This window comes from Borostomias antarcticus (assembly GCF_949987555.1).
Source record: "Borostomias antarcticus genome assembly, chromosome: 7".
NCBI lineage: Eukaryota > Metazoa > Chordata > Actinopteri > Stomiiformes > Stomiidae > Borostomias > Borostomias antarcticus.
In genome coordinates, this window is record NC_140240.1 from 5,632,287 (window position 1) to 5,648,799 (window position 16,513).

A 16,513-nucleotide genomic window follows, 5' to 3' on the forward strand; every position below is an offset into this window, starting at 1 on the left:
CAAAGACTCTTGAAATCGGTTCTCTATACAAACACAAGGCTGGTACTGAGATGGCTTGTCGGACCTTGGGGTGGGGTGGGGGGGGGGGCCTTATGCAGGTTGTTGGGGGTTGACATTCATGTGCTGAGGATGACCCAAGAGTCCGATGCGCTGTTTCTGTTTCCTCTGCTCTGTCATCTGAGGAGATCAAAAAACACGCTGTGTTAGTTGCTCTTGGCCTCGTGATGGTCATCACGTCCGATGGACTAGAGGTCATCTGTACATGAGGCTGACCCCTCGAGACGCTGCACAACATGTCTTATTCAAAGAAACAAAAGTAGAAGTGCTCTGTCTGCCGATTAATGAACAGAGAATAGTGACTTGGAAAGATAGTTTCGTCTGAAACACCCTCCTACAATACTAAGGTCATCTCCTTTCACAAGCTACAGTATACAAACAAACAACAAATACTGAAACTTCAAATTAATATAAATTAATAAGCTAAGTCATTATGAAAGAGGTTTGTCATCATGTGTCGATGTGTCACCATGTTTGTGCTATCCTTGTTTCAACAAGAACAAATACATTGTTTTAAGGATTTGAAGTAGCAAAATAATCCACAGAATCTACAGAATATCAAACTCGTAATATGACAAAGATATCAAATACCCTTAATAAGAGAACTTTCGCCAAAATATTTTGGTCATAAGATGCTGTATTACACGGCAACAATTACATGGAAGGAGGTACTAGAAAGAACAGCCTTATACTCTTAAAACGGTGAGTGGGTGGACACTGATTAAATTCAGCTGCAGTATAATGTGGGCCTTATTTGTGCTCCTGCAAAATAATTAAGTGAATTTTCTTTGGTATAGTGTAACAGAGGGGGCTGTTGTTTGGCTTAGTTGTTTGTCAAACAAATTTCTTGTTTGTGCATTGCTGTTGAGTGCCGTGGAGCCAGTACAACAGCCTCAGGGGCAGGGAGAGGGTAAGGGGACTGCCCTGACCTCTGGATGAGCAAAGGAATCATGTGTAAGAAACACGTTTAGTCTTTCTGTAGAATCTGTATGCTTATTACATTCTATCATTGAGGCAAACTATAGGGATATTCTATCACCAAATACATGTGGCTGATACTACTGTGTGCCCTCTTCCAAACATTTTAGCAACCACTTCCTCATAGACACTTCTCATTTTATCTCTAGTTTTACAACACTATTAAGACACAATGTACAGTGTCTGAAACATACTTTAACCTACTGTAACCTACTGTAACCAAAATCGATAACAATTAAAACAAAATCTGCGAAAAATATAAATAAATACTGGCAACACTAATGAAAATACTAATATAAATACTAGGGTATTAACTGAAAAGATAGTTAATGGATTAATAATAGGTTAATTGATACATTTTCTTCATTACTTACATAAAAGAAGTAGCAGGATGAATACTTGTGACAATTCTACAATCATTAACATAGTGATTTTGATGCTTAACTTGTGCCCTGGTTATGTTTGTCCCCAAGAAGGTGCAAGCAAACTCATTGTGGAACAAATCCTGTCTTAATGACGCAAATAAGATCAGGTTGAGGACCACATGAGGCGTGTTGTGAACTATGACTCACTGCCTTCTGCTTTCAGTAAGCTCTACATCTACAGTAAAGGGCAAGGAAATGCAAACCCTCAGAGCTAAGCCTAGTTTTTTAATTCATTGCCTCAAAGCATTTCCATGTTTATTCACTTCTAAATCGATTCCATCACCCGGTGGCATCAACAAATAAGATGCAAACCTCACCTGCTCTTTGAGCTCCGTCAGCTGGCCAGAGAGGTTTGACACCAGCTTCATGGTGGATTCCAGTTTCTCCTGCAGGTTCCTGATCTCATTCTGCTCCCCATCTGCATCGCTGCTGACCAGGGACATAGCTCGCATCCGTGGAAACCAGTCCAGGTTGTGCTCCTGATGAACAGAGGGAAAACTCATCTCTCAGAACAAATCCGTAGATGGTTAAAGCTTATGTACTGTATAAGATGTTGGTGTTTAAACAATGAATTGGCCTACAATTCAAACTCTTCCTGTGTTTGATGATCTAGAAGAACCATTTCCTAATTCAATTCCCCCAATAATATGCAAATGTCTTTCAATTCAGAACACAATGCATTAGCAATTACTACTACAACTACTTATAACAATAAAATAATAATAATAATAATAATAATAATAACACACTTTATTTGTCTAAATTTTTTTTTTTACCTGCATTCATACAACAAAGAAATTGAAGCACAGAGTGCTTCACATATAAACAGACATACAAGGAACAGGGAAAATAAGATGGAAGATAAAACCCAATAAAAATAAGATTTAAAAAGCTATACAAATATAGAAATCAAGCAAAATATGACATTTTAAAAAGAAGCGCAAAAGTGAGGAAATGCAAAATTATAATCACAATCCCAAGGCAGGTGGTAATTCCCTTCGCCTCTCTTTAATATAATTACACAAGGCAGATTGTACCTTCGTATCCTTTAGTATAATTTAATAATCAGTGGAAACAGTACTTCCCCTGCTATGCCCTTTTAATATTATATGGGACCAAGGCAGAGTCTACATAATTCATGTAGCCACAGTTTTTAGTCTATGTCTTCTGATGTTTTCATTCCATGTCTTCTATGTAGCTACTATGTGTGGTGGACAGGGTTGCAAATAGTGCTGGCGTTCAAGTTAGATAACTAGCTAGCTAGCTAAGACACAGCAGCAGCAGACAAGCTAATCCAGCACCAATTGGCACATAAGGATCAGGATGGCGAAGTCAGGCTAACATAAAGCCAGGACCTCAGACATCTAGCTAAACGCGTCCCCCACCCAGGTATGGACCACCAGGCCTGAAAACATTTCTAGGAGGAACACTGCAGATGATAATTCCCATTGCCTCCTTTAATAAAATTACATTTTAAAGGAAGCGAAGCAGTCAGCGAGTGCAAAATCATAAGTAAAACCATTACAGTTTAAAAAAGAAAAGAAAAAAATAAATCAAGTAAAATTTAACATTTTTAAAAGAAGTGCAGCAGAAAGCAAGTGCAAAAGAGTTTCAGGCCTGTATCAGGAAAGTCATAACTAGTTAAAGGCTAACATGAATAGATACGGTTTTAGCTTTCTTTAAAAATGTATATAGGCCTAGCAAGCTGGCTTCCCTGATGTGTTTAGGTAATGTGTTCGATAGCTTTGGGGTGTAATTGATAAAGACTGCGTTCTTCCGGCTGTTGCTGGGAACCTCCAATAAGCCAGCAGCATATGGTTGCAGTGTTCTTTTTTTATTTTTTATTATCACCTTTATTTAAACTCGAAGATCAACTCATTGACAGTAGTAGTAGTAGTACAGTAGTAGTAGTAGTTTATTCACATTGCCAAACAACATACAACAACAATTCAAATACAAAGAGGTAGACATGAATGATGGCCTGTGAAAGTGTCCCCCCAAATAAGCTAGATCCGCTCCTTTTGGGAGGGGGCCCAAGGAGAAGTCATGTTTCTCAGACACATGATCACCAAGCGTGACGTAACATTTTCTCTTTGATGGATGTTCTGAACCAGTTTAATACACCGTCAGAGAGACCAACCCAATTTTCTAGAAAATTGATTAGGATATCATGGTTAATCATATCAAATGCTGTGTTTAGGTCCAAGAGGACAAGAACTGAGACCTTATTCGCATCTGAGGTCGCTGATTATTTTAGTAAGAGCAGTTTCAGTACTGTGGTATGTTCTAAAGCCTGATTGAAATTCTTCTAAGATGTTGTTTTATTTAAGAAAGGAGTTTATTTGCCCTGAAACTATCTAATAATGTGCTACATTCTGCACCTCAGACTGACAACAAATGTGTAAGCTACTGTCCCACTTGGCAGCCCAAGGCCTCTTTGACTTCTGTTTCTAACCAATACCCTCTTTGTTTCTTTGTCTATGAGCACATTGACAACAAGCCTACTTTCAAAACCTAATCTAACTAATCTCTGGGACTTTCCATGTCAAAATCACATGGGACCTAAGAGCAATCTTACTAACACTGCATCCTTTTAGGAGATCTTCAGCAACTGTATAGTGTCATTATTTCCATAGACATGGTCAGTCTAGCCCTATTACCCTCATATTGGCTTAAGGGTTAAAGAGAGGGCATGGGCGCTAGTACAGAAAATTGATACACAAGTCAGACGGAGATGAAACGAACATCTCTTTTCAGAATGTGCTGTGCTAGACTTCAGAGTCTAAGGGCCCGCATATGGTCACGCAAAAACACTGGCACAGAGTTCAAAGGCTAAGGCAATAGATGTTTTGGAATTTTCTGTGCCCCCTAAAGGTGCGTTTACCAAGACTGCGCACATTTTGCCTTGTTCATGGGAGTGTCAGGAGACAAAGCTCAACCGTTCTTGCCATCATGAAAGATGAGTAGAAAGGGACTTATGAACTATTTTTTCACAGGGGGTGCAGGAAAATAAATAAATAACATTAATTAAATAAAACATTCCTGAGAACGTTTGCATAGGTCACTGTGACCACTGTTGTTATGATATCCAAAAATCATATTAAAGGACCATACCGTGATAATATGAGTTGATCTCCTTAAACTAATCACCCAAAGTATCACATTACCAAAATCAATTTTCCGAAGCAAAGCTCACGTTAAAAGATATTTGCATTTTCGCGTTTTACTAGCCTACATTTCAAAAGTTGAACGTGATGGCTTTAAAACGTTTTGATGACAGCTCTTTGCATGCCAGAAGCTTAAAGGACCATACCGGTATAAATATGATTTGATCTCCTAAAACTAGTCACCAGACATATATCACATTACCGCATCCATTTTCCAAAGTAAAGCTCATGTTATAAAGATATTCGCCTTTTCGCGTTTTGTCATGTTATTTAATAAAGTGTTGAAACAACTCAATAGACTCGAATTTCAAGAGGACGATTTATGCTGTCTGGAAGAGGGGGCAATGTATGGCATAATAACTGAAGTCTTTAATGATAACTACTGTCTCCTATACGCCACCCATCCAGAGCCAGTAGGAAGAGAATAATTCCTATAATTCTCTCATATTAATGAATCATGCACTGAGCCAAGATCATTTGCGTCACCAACCACCTAAACATTTATGGAGTGGAAACCCTTGGCAGCTATGGTACCATTATGAGTGGAGCGCATGCAACTTGAGTGTACTATACAGTATACAAGTAATGTAACCCAGCCATCACCATGTCTTAAGACATCTTGTAACTGACATTTGAAACTGTGGATCAACAAAACACAATTGCCAAAGAACATGGAGATTTCTTGCTAATTCCAGATGTACAGTATATGCAGCCGCTTAGCAAATGGTACCATACTGTTCCTGCTGCTGTTACGAGCGACCGTAGCATCAAAGCCGTCAGCCAGCGTAAGGGTTGCTGCGTTCATCCAGACAGCAGCCAAGGGTCACTCTGTTCACTGCATTCTTTCACCCTCTGTCTCTTCCAGCACTGGGCCACCACATACCGATGTTATTGTGTGCCGTCTAAACCTGCCGTCAAACAAGCCAGCCGTGTCTGTCTGGAGTTCCCTTCAAACACACACAGACACATGCACACACCAAATAACAGAAATGCACTCCCTCAGCTGCGTACTAATGCATACTGTAGTGCATTCGTAATTATACTGCTAATGTATTTGACAGACCCAGCTGAAGCATATCAAGCATTGTAAGAGTGAATGAATTGGAAGGTGCTGCAGGCCCACCGGCCTGTAGCTCGCAGCTGATGTCAGCACAGCTGCGGAGCTGAAAAAGTCCCTGGGTTTCAGTGGTGTAGTCTGAGACACGGGGGCGTGAGCGGCAGCCACAACGGGCCACAGGCTGGCCCTGGGTCTGACAGCGGGGCAGGGGAATCACACAGCGCATAGATGATCAGATAAGACACTCATTCTGAAAGGAGGAAAGGACTGCTGCGTGCGTGTGTGTGTGTGTGTGTGCGCTACCCTTCTACCTGCTCCACCATCCACAATCGATATGCTTAGATCACCTTGCAAACAAATGTGAGTAGGCCTATCATTTTACAAGATTCTGTAACTTTCAATTTGACAAAAAGGAGTAGGTCTAGTCAATATGTTTGTTTTATGGTATAGAATAGATGCATTCTGGAGCAGGTAACCAGGAGGGCCAATGGGCAAAGTTGCTGCTGCCAGTGGTCTCTTTCCAGTGGTGATGCAGTGTTTTGTTGGGCGTCAGTTTGACAGGCTTACGATTCAGCTCCCCACGCACCTTCCTCAGTGTTTACAAGTGAAAACACTTCCAGTAAGTCAGAGACAGCCGTCACGCCTTTAAACTGAGCCTCGCGCTACTTCAATGGAAACGGCGGAAGTACATTTTTCATTATTAAAACCACAGAGGGCCACGACAGAGAAACAGGATGCACTGCGGCTTTAACAGCAGCACAGACGTCACAGTGAGACCACAGGCCTCCTGACATCCTGACAACCCACCTCCTCTAGAACCCGTGCATGCTAATGATAGAAAAAAAGAAAAAAAACCAGCTCAAAATACACCAGATGAACATCAAACGGTGATCCCCCCCCCCAGACATAGAATATGTAATATAAAGCTCTCTCATTGACACATGCACTGATGTCCTCCCATCAGCTGATTTGAATTAAATTCAGTAATAGTAGGCAACTTGAGTCGGAGTGTGTTGGTTGCAATAATAATGAGGGCAACAGAGATCAGTGACTTTACACCCTCATCCTGACACATCCAAAGCCTTCTGCCACGTCAGTCCCAGTCATTGTTAGAGTAGTCTGACTTCTACTCCCCCTCCTCCAGTCATCTCCTCAACTCCAATTAAATACACTATATGGCAAGAGTGCTGCGTGGACCGAGAGAGAAATGGAGACTGAGAAATAAGCAGAGGTAGGAGGTTGATGTTTCACAAAAAGAGTAATATCACTTATTTATTTATACCTTAGCCTACCTTAAAAACTGTTTATTGCCGAATGGCTACAGCAATCAAAGTGTTGGTTTGTGTTCATACAGCCAATGCTGCCAGTCAGACATAGCCAACTGGGGGTGGGGGGTTGGCTGCGAGAGGACTTGTTTGATTGATTTGATTTGTATGATGTCTTGCTCAGCCCCACGGTTGTAAACCTCAAAACCTTAATAAAAATATTGTTGAAAAAAAAAGACATAGCCAACTGGACTGTATTTTACCCCTGCCTATAAACTTTCAAAGTTTTCATTGTAAGGAAATTGTCATTTAAATATTTGGGTGAATTATTCCTTTAACATTGAGCAGCTTCATAATACAGTTAATGAGCGTAAAGCTGTTAAATTAAAGACTTGACACAGCTTGACACATTCACTCAATCGATATTATCGAGTAGTCGAGAAGTAATGTTGCCATCTAGCAGAAAAAAAAACCTTTATGCTCACATTAGGATACTGGGTATATTCCACATTGTGAATTTGAAGTGCATAAATAAAGAATAAGTCATTAACCACTTTAATCAGAGCGTAAACGAATGTGTCTCATGGACATCCTAAACAGCTAGGGCTACGTTCTCTGAACTGAGCTGCTCGTGACAGACAAAGCATGCGAGATTGGTGAGACCTGCAGACACCACGTTTGGTCTTTGCATGTGGAGCAGAGGGGTGGCATTCCGGCTGGCTGGGTCCATCGATGGGTCAGTGAGATCTTACCAGGGGGTCACCAAAAACCTGTTGGCCACAACGTGTCCCTGACGAGCTCTGTTTGCTTTATGAGGGTGGAGACTAATCAAAGGGGGTGTAGGGGTTAATCCTGAATCGGGTGGTTCCTCACAAGACCCAGCAGCTTGCACCAGCACAGACAAAGAGCTGGGGCTAGGAACTGGGCCAAATTGCAACTGTTTAGAAAGTGTGTCGGCAGAAGAACTACGTCAAGAAAGTAACCGTCTCGGAAGCGGGGCTTTCCTTTTGACGGTTACAATTCTCTGTCTAATTGCTCAAAGGCAACGGATGGATACTGCCTTTTAAGAAGCATACCAAGCGCACCTACAGTATGAAATCCATATTGATGCATTTTGACTTACCCTCAAACTTACTAACAGCCAATTGATATTTGTTGTGTGTGTGTGTGTGTGTGTGTGTATGTATGTGTGTGTGTGCATGTGTTTGTGCGTGTGTATGTGTTTGTGTGGAATGACTACGGCAAGATAGGGCTGATTTGGGGGATTAACACATTCCATGCCAAGGGCAAGGGGCGTTCTGAATCTTAAATCTCCATTCACAAAGCTGACAGATGTGATAATACTTTTGGGGGGATAGAAGGTCACAGAGGCCGGGATAACTCTATAATGCTGTGCTGGTGCTTGGGGGCTGAGTAACAGATTTACTGCCAAATAATTGGAGGAGAAAAGTCTCCACTCATGTAGTCAACCTCACTCGACCCACATAACCCCACTGCAGAGGTCATTCAGATTAGTGAAATCTAGACTGGGCAATTCTACTAAGCTGTAAAGGTTCCATAAAATACAATATACAATGGTGCTTAGATAGTGTCCTCAGCAGAAGGGAAATGTTAAAATACTTTCCTACCATCGAGTATGCAGAACAGAGTACAACTGTTTTCTCGGGAGATTAAATTGAAGCCCAGCTAATAAAGTCAGACTGTGATGTGATGCGTGACTGTCAACTCCCTGACCGAACCTATTAATAACCACATCCTGGCTGCTCTCATTCGCACGGCAAAGAAAGGGACTGAATGCAACACTTCGTGTCTGCAGCTGACGCGGACATGGCCCTCTTACCCGGATCATCTCGGCCACGTAGCTCTCTGGTCCTGTGTACTCGGTGGAGTCCTTCACCTTCACCAGCACGATGAAGAACAGGTAGTGCCACATGTTGTGCTCGACCTTGATGTGCTCCTCGAACGTCACGGTCTTGTTGTCAAACTTGTCCCGCTCCAAGCCTGCGCACGAACAGGACAAAACAAATGTGACTGTTGAATAAAGAGACACACGCGACTATTGTTACATTTGGTAGTTATGTTAAGCCTCTCGTTTCAAACTTCCAACCAGTGAACGCATGAGTGAACGTAATGGATCATTCATTCTCATTAGTCAGTGATCGTCATGGCCTTAGTCCGGATGGCTAAATACCAGCAGAGGGAAAGCAGGTTCACAGCACACTTCAGAGAACAAGGCCTTTAAATGTTCTACATGGTCTCAATGTTCTCTTTATCTGATACAATTAAGGTCAATTCCCACAAACATTTACGACTAAGAATAGCCCACAGTATAATAGCAGTGCACAAGAGGAATTGTGTCGACGTGAGTTTTCGTGCGAGTTAGTACATTAACCTGGTCAAGTCCAGCATGGTTCAGTAACCGGAAGAACTCCCCCACAGTGCAGCCATGACTAACCAACCTTTCTGGGAAGAGGAGGCGTTGCGTCGTTTATTCTAGCGAGCGAAACGGCCCCCATTTTGCAACGAGCCAAACATGAGGCGTGCGTCGCTGCAGCTGCCAACTCTAGACGCCGTTTCAGACCCTTCCTCTGAGCTTCTCATCGTCGTCAAACATTCTCTGCGCTGCAGACAAGGCATGTGATATGGCTTGACTTTCTATTCACCTACTGTAAGTTTCGTTCTGACTGTTGTGACCCTGCCACATACTTGTCAGTCATTTCAGTCTCCTAGGAACACAGCGATAGGTGCGATAGGATCCAAGGACACATTCTCTGTTGGGGAGCAGAAATCCCACAGGACATGACAGCTAGTTTAGCCCGGCACGGCACCGCGCAGGTCAACTGAGTTCGGCCAGACCGACTCACCACAAATGAAGCACGTGGTTTTCAGCACCTCCTCCTTCTTCTGCTTCTCGCTCCTCAGGTCGGCGAAGGTGTCGATGATGACTCCAAAGATGAGGTTGAGGACGATGATGATGACCATGAAGAAGAAGAGCAGGTCGTAGATCACCCTGGCTGCAAACAGAGGCTCCTACCCAATTCAAACATACACAATTCAAATCATTTAGTAATATACAGAGAGCCATCCAGTAGCTAAGCGAAGTCGTCTTTAATTTCACAGAAATTATCACAGTGTGGCGGGTGGTAAAAATAGTTATCGCTTAGTGTTGAAACTGAAATAGCAGTTGTTTCCGCCCCCTGTTGAGGTCCAGTTTATAACTGGATGGGTTCCAGCTGGACCATTTCTAAGTGACGTTCCACGTCCAAACCTCTTTTGACGGCTTCCGCAGGACGTCTCCAACGCCACCTCCGCTCCTCAGGCCGTGACTCAGCACGGTGACGATGCACATGAGCAGAGAATCGCACACCCGCTCTTTGTCCTCGATCACCACGGCCGACGGCTGGGTGGCGACAGCAGCTATGGAGGGACACACACCAGAGAGGATATCTAGCACATAAAACCAGAGCGATTTGTCATTCTATTCAATATTCTAATTCATAGTAACTGTTCAGGGCTGAGTTTCCCAGAGGCATCGTAGCGCTACGTTCATCGTAAGCTATGGCGTTCATCATAGGGCTACGATGAACGTAGCGCTACGATGCCTCTGGGAAACTCATCCCAGTGTGAGCTGTATGACTAACATCCCCTACAGATCAACAATAAGACTTGGCCTGATCTTAGTGACCATAATGTCCATGTACAGTCAAGGTGGAAGTGTGCACACCCCTTTCACCTTCTCCACGTTTTATTATGTTACAGACTTACTCAATAGATTGAGTTCATTTTTACTTTACACAAAATATCCCATGATTACAAAGTGAAAACAGGTTTTTTGACATTTGTGCTAATTTATTAGAAATCAAAATGTAAAATATCATATGTACACAAGTGTGCACACCCTTTAATATGACAGTCAAAAGTGATCTGAGGTGCATTTTGTTTCCTCTAATACTGCTTGAGATGTTTCTACAACTTAATTGGAGTCCACCTGTGGTAAATTTGATTTATTGGACATGGTTGGGGATTGCCAAAACCTCAGAAACAGGATTGCGTCAAGGCATAGATCTGGAGAAGGGTACGGAAAAATGTTTGCAGCTTTACAGGTCCCAAAGTGTTCACCATCATTCGTAAATGGAAGAAGTCTAGAACCACCAAGACTCTTCCTAGACCTGCCCACCCGGCCACACTGAGCAATCGGGGAAACGGGCCTTGGCCAGGGAGGTGAGCAGGAACCCGAGGGTCACTCTGACAGAGCTCCAGCATATCCTTGTAGAGATGGGAGAACCTTTCACAAGATCAACCATCCAGGCAGCACTCCACCAATCAGGCCTTCATGGTAGAGTGGCCAGATGGAAGCCACTCCTTAGTAAAAGGCACATGACAGCCCGCTTGGAGTTTGCCAAAATGCACCTAGAGGACTCTAAAACCATGAGAATCAAGATTCTCTGGTCTGATGAAACCAAAATTGAACTTTTTGGATTTCTGAATACCAAGCGTCATGTCTGGAGGAAACCAGGCACTGCTCATCACCAGGCTGATACCATCCCTACAGTGAAGCATGGTGGTGGCAGCATCATGATATAGGGGTTTTTCAGCAGCAGGAACGGGGCGACTAGTCCTGATAGAGGGAAAGATGAATGCAGCTAAGTACACCGAGATCCTTGAAGAAAACCTGCTCCAGAGCGCTCTGGAACTCGGGACTGGGATGAAGTTTTACCTTCCAACATGACAACGATCCGAAGCACACAGCCAAGAGAACAAAGCAGTGGCTTCAGAGAAAGTCTGTGAATGTCCTTGAGTGGCCCAGCCAGAGCCCAGACCTGAATCCAACTGAACATCTGTGGAAAGAGCTGAAGATGGCCGTGTACCGATGCTCTCTATCCAACCTGATGGAGCCTGCAAGGATATGCCAAGAAGAATGGGCAAAAATCTCCAGAAAAAAAGTGTGCCAAGTTCGTAGCTTCTTTCCCAAGACGCCTTGAAGATGTAATCGCTGCCAAAGGTGCATCAACCAAGTATTAGGCTAAGGGTGTGTACAGATATGTAACCCCTAAATGACATACTGTATTTTTGTCAGTAAAATACAATTGCATCTTTTCTAAAAACCTGTTTTCACTTTGTCATTATTGGCTATTGTGTGTAGATGTTTGAGGCAAAAATGAACTCAATCAATTGTAGAATAATTCTGTAATGTAATACAAAGTGGAGAAGATGAAAGGGGTGTGCATACTTTCTGGCTTGACTGTAACTTTTGAACTGGTATTGGAAGGCTTGAAATATATAAAAATTATAGTATATAATTTGAAGGCCTGAAATATTCTCTATGTGGATGACGTCAAAGTTCCTTCAGTTTTAACTTCACTCAAAAAACGAAATCTGAACCATTCTCAGCTGCTTTCCGTCCATCAGAGACGACCATGTCAGTACTAGCATGCCTCAAACCACCCCAAAACGCTTCCCACAAAAAAATCAAGTCACCAGACAAGCATCATTAAGGTGAATAATTGCGATGGTGAATGAGGAAAGCTATGCGAGGCTTTGGAACCCAGACGGCCGAAGGATGTGATAGGCCGCTCAGCTGATCTCATTAAAGCCGGTGGTCGGGTTCCTCTTTGAAAGGGGACAAGCTGAACGGGGTCAGTTGGGTTCGTTAGAATCTCGTGGATCCTGGTGAGCTGCCCCCTACGCCCTCCTGGAGTGGACGCGTTTACTCGCTAGGGTCTGGCGGCAATTAACCTCTGACCTCCCTTCCCTCCAGCAGACACACATGCAGTCTAAGCCCCTGTATGCTGTGCTCCCCTTCCCCCCAGCCAGTCAGCCAGGTCTAATCTGGTGACCTCTGAACCCAGCGCCCTGCTGATGCTGATTTACAGCTCAGTGCAACGCTGGGATGCAACAAGGAGAAGCCCTTGACTCAGGGGTTTTATGTGAACCCGGAGGAACCCATTGACACACTTATTGATGAACCCATTGACACACATATTGAGGAACCCATTGACACACATAGACGCACGCGTGCGCGCACTCCCACACACACACACACACACACACACACACACACACACACACACACACACACACACACACACACACACACACACACACACACACACACACACAACCACACACAATGTAGCCCGTACCTTCCACCATAGCCTCTCCAGAGCAGTTCTCCCCACTCTCCTTCCGACACCCTCTAGCAGAGAAGAACTCTCCCACCATGCTGGCTCCGGTCTCTGCCGGAGGAGAAAGGAGGGGTTGGAAGGAATGACCCTCGGACATATGGAGGCCTATGAAGACATGCCACTGAAGAAGGCTCACGAGGTGTTTTTTCAAAGTGTGACATGTGAGGGTGGGGAGGGCACAGAAGGCAATTCTGCTGGGTGAATGTCACCGGCCAAAGGCCAGTAGTGCTTGCTCTTTGACCCCTACCTAGAGTTTTATTAGGTATTCTGTCCACGGCCAGGATGAAGTCGTCCTTGAAGAAGATGTAGCCGACGATAGAGAAGAGGTAGACCAGGATGAGGGCCAGCACGGCGGTCAGCACGATAGAGCGCCCGTTGCGGGTCACACTCTTTATGACGTTCAGTAGCGTTTCCTCCCTGTACACCAGGTCAAAGAGCTGCCGGGGGGGTTAAGGTGAGACAAAGAGAAGTCGAGTGTGTGAGAGCGTGTTCAAGATAAGATACGCTTGACCGTTTGACTGAGTACACGTAGCTGTCGGTGTGTGATCACTGTATGTGTGTGTGTGTGTGTGTCTTACCAGCAGACTGTAGAAGAAGACGTGCACAAACACCCCCAGGCTGCAGATGATGAGATAGAGGAGGTGGTAGAGGAACTCCACGTCCATGATCATGGCCTTGTAGCCCCGCGTGAACGTTCCCCGGTTCCCCACGAAACTCATCAGGAAGATGATCTTATTACACACCTGGGAGACAGACAAGACCAGGCATCTTAGCTATTAACCACAACGGGACTTCGTTTTTCCAGCCTTGCGTCTCTTTCTTTTCACACACACCTAGTGTGCGCTGACTGCGTAACTATTTCAGTCATGTCAGATCTCATTGTCATTAGCGGATCAGATAGGCAGCCGGCCGGTCTCACAGGACAGGCGAGTGTTCATTTGGCCTGGTCCACACAGGAGTAGCGCAGCCGTGCGGAATCTCACGGCGACGCTCTCCATACCTAACGTCTATGAGTGACAGGGTGGGTGAGGGGATATGAGGGCACGGGGGCTACTGGGGCGAGACCCAGTGACCACAAACCCACTTACCCGTCATGCGCGCTCACGGCGTCACATGCTCACTCTTAGCATGCACTCATGCACGCACCTACAGATAATACTACTGGGCAATAACTATGTCATTTTAAGATTCTTCTCCTTCTTAATATAGTACTTATTGTATATGCTCTATATATATATATTTCTTTTATATGTGTATTTATTTGAATTATAGGAGCTTGCTCGCGTAGTGTGCCTGCATTTTGTTGTATACACCTGTGCAATGACACACACACACACACACACACACACACACACACACACACTCTCTCACACACACACACGCACACACACACACACACACACACACACACACACACACACACACACACACACACACATCCAGAAGAACACACACACACACCAACATGCTCCTAGACTCACGTTGAACGCCCCTAACAGGAAGAGAGTGGGCTCCAGACCCACAGAGAATATGAGGCGCAAGATGGTGGAGGCGATGAGGGCCCTGATACCGTGGGGCTGGGGCAGGACGATGACGATGGCCAGGGACACCAACATGGCCACCCACAGCAGGGCAGACAGATGGGGCTCCAGGGTACCTGAGGGAGAGGAGAGGAAGGCATGAGGGGAGTGGGTAAGAGAGGGGAAGAGGGAGAATGGCACTGGAATACGACAACATTCAACACACTGAACATCCGTCTCAGGAGAGACACTACTTCTGCCTGATCGAGTCATATCGATGTGACAACATAAAGGGCCACGTTGCAAAGCGAACAGTACTTCCTGGTCCTCTGGTGCAGGGCTTTCCCTCTGCTCTGTAGCAGTGTGAGCTGTGGAACATGCTCAGGTGCAGCCGCTCCTCTGGGAGCCCAGCCCCAGCCAGAGAGCCCAGCCCCAGCCAGAGAGCCCAGCCCCAGCCAGAGATACCAGCCCCAGCCAGAGATCCCAGCCCCAGCCAGAGATCCCAGCCAGAGAGCCCAGCCCCAGGCAGAGAGCCCAGCCTCAGCCAGAGATACCAGCCCCAGCTAGAGATCCCAGCCCCAGGCAGAGAGCCCAGCCCCAGCTAGAGATCCCAGCCCCAGCCAGAGATACCAGCCCCAGCCAGAGATCCCAGCCCCAGCCAGAGATCCCAGCCCCAGCCAGAGATCCCAGCCCCAGCCAGAGATACCAGCCCCAGCCAGAGATCCCAGCCCCAGCCAGAGATACCAGCCCCAGCCAGAGATCCCAGCCCCAGCCAGAGAGCCCAGCCCCAGCCAGAGATACCAGCCCCAGCCAGAGATACCAGCCCCAGCCAGAGATCCCAGCCCCAGCCAGAGATCCCAGCCCCAGGCAGAGAGCCCAGCCCCAGCCAGAGATCCCAGCCCCAGCCAGAGATACCAGCCCCAGCCAGAGAGCCCAGCCCCAGGTAGAGATCCCAGCCCCAGCCAGAGATACCAGCCCCAGGCAGAGATCCCAGCCCAAGCCAGAGATACCAGCCCCAGCTAGAGAGCCCAGCCCCAGCTAGAGATCTCAGCCCCAGGTAGAGAGCCCAGCCCCAGTCAGAGATCCCAGCCCCAGGCAGAGATACCAGCCCAAAGCAGAGAGCCCAGTCAGAGATCCCAGCCCCAGCCAGAGATCCCAGCCCCAGGCAGAGATCCCAGCCCCAGCCAGAGATACCAGCCCCAGCTAGAGATCCCAGCCCCAGGCAGAGATCCCAGCCCCAGCCAGAGATCCCAGCCCCAGCCAGAGATCCTCGCCCCAGGTAGAGAGCCCAGCCCCAGCCAGAGATCCTCATCTGTACTGTGGCCGTTACGTAATACTGTACAGAACGTGTGACACATCTGAATGTGTTATGGCTCAGTGGAGCGCTATCAGGAGCTTAGCTGGCACAAAACCCAGCTCTATGGGTAATGTAAGGGCACGAGTTGCTTGTGTGTGTGTGTGTGTGTGTGTGTAGGTGTGGTTGTGTGTACAGTATGCATGTGTGTGTGTACTGTATGTGTGTACCGTATGTATGCGTGTGTGTGTGTGTGTGTCTGTGTGTGTGTGTGTGTGTGTGTGGTGTGTTTTTGTGTATATGTGTATGTATGTGTGTGTGTACTGTATGTGTGTGTGTATGTGTGTGTATGTGTGTGTTTGTGTACAGCATGTGCTTTTCGAGAATATGACTTGACCATGTGTTCGCCAAGTCAGTCGGGTTTACCGGATCCCCTCGGAGGCCCCGAAAGGCGAAATCTCAGACGCCTCCGTGCAATCCCTCCCGCCAGCTCCCTCCCCTCTCCGTGTACAGATCACATGACAGGTGCTCGTGACATAACACCGCCCGCTAAAAATACCGCTGG

At 45.8% G+C, this 16,513-nt stretch overlaps 1 protein-coding gene across 1 annotated transcript in view; it reads right to left on the minus strand.

The window, feature by feature from the left end:
• Window positions 1–73: 73 nt before the first annotated feature.
• The window catches only part of itpr1b (inositol 1,4,5-trisphosphate receptor, type 1b), a gene marked incomplete at its 5' end in the record, with an annotated part of 80,697 nt that continues 64,257 nt past the window's right edge, over window positions 74–16,513 (minus strand). Inside the window, 9 exons of the mRNA XM_084441244.1 lie at window positions 74–177; window positions 1,778–1,939; window positions 8,790–8,950; window positions 9,814–9,979; window positions 10,218–10,366; window positions 13,093–13,185; window positions 13,382–13,571; window positions 13,713–13,877; window positions 14,616–14,791. Of these exons, the coding sequence (XP_084297370.1) occupies window positions 91–177; window positions 1,778–1,939; window positions 8,790–8,950; window positions 9,814–9,979; window positions 10,218–10,366; window positions 13,093–13,185; window positions 13,382–13,571; window positions 13,713–13,877; window positions 14,616–14,791 (1,349 nt within the window). The 3' untranslated portion in view covers window positions 74–90. The remainder of the gene's footprint in view (window positions 178–1,777; window positions 1,940–8,789; window positions 8,951–9,813; window positions 9,980–10,217; window positions 10,367–13,092; window positions 13,186–13,381; window positions 13,572–13,712; window positions 13,878–14,615; window positions 14,792–16,513) is intronic.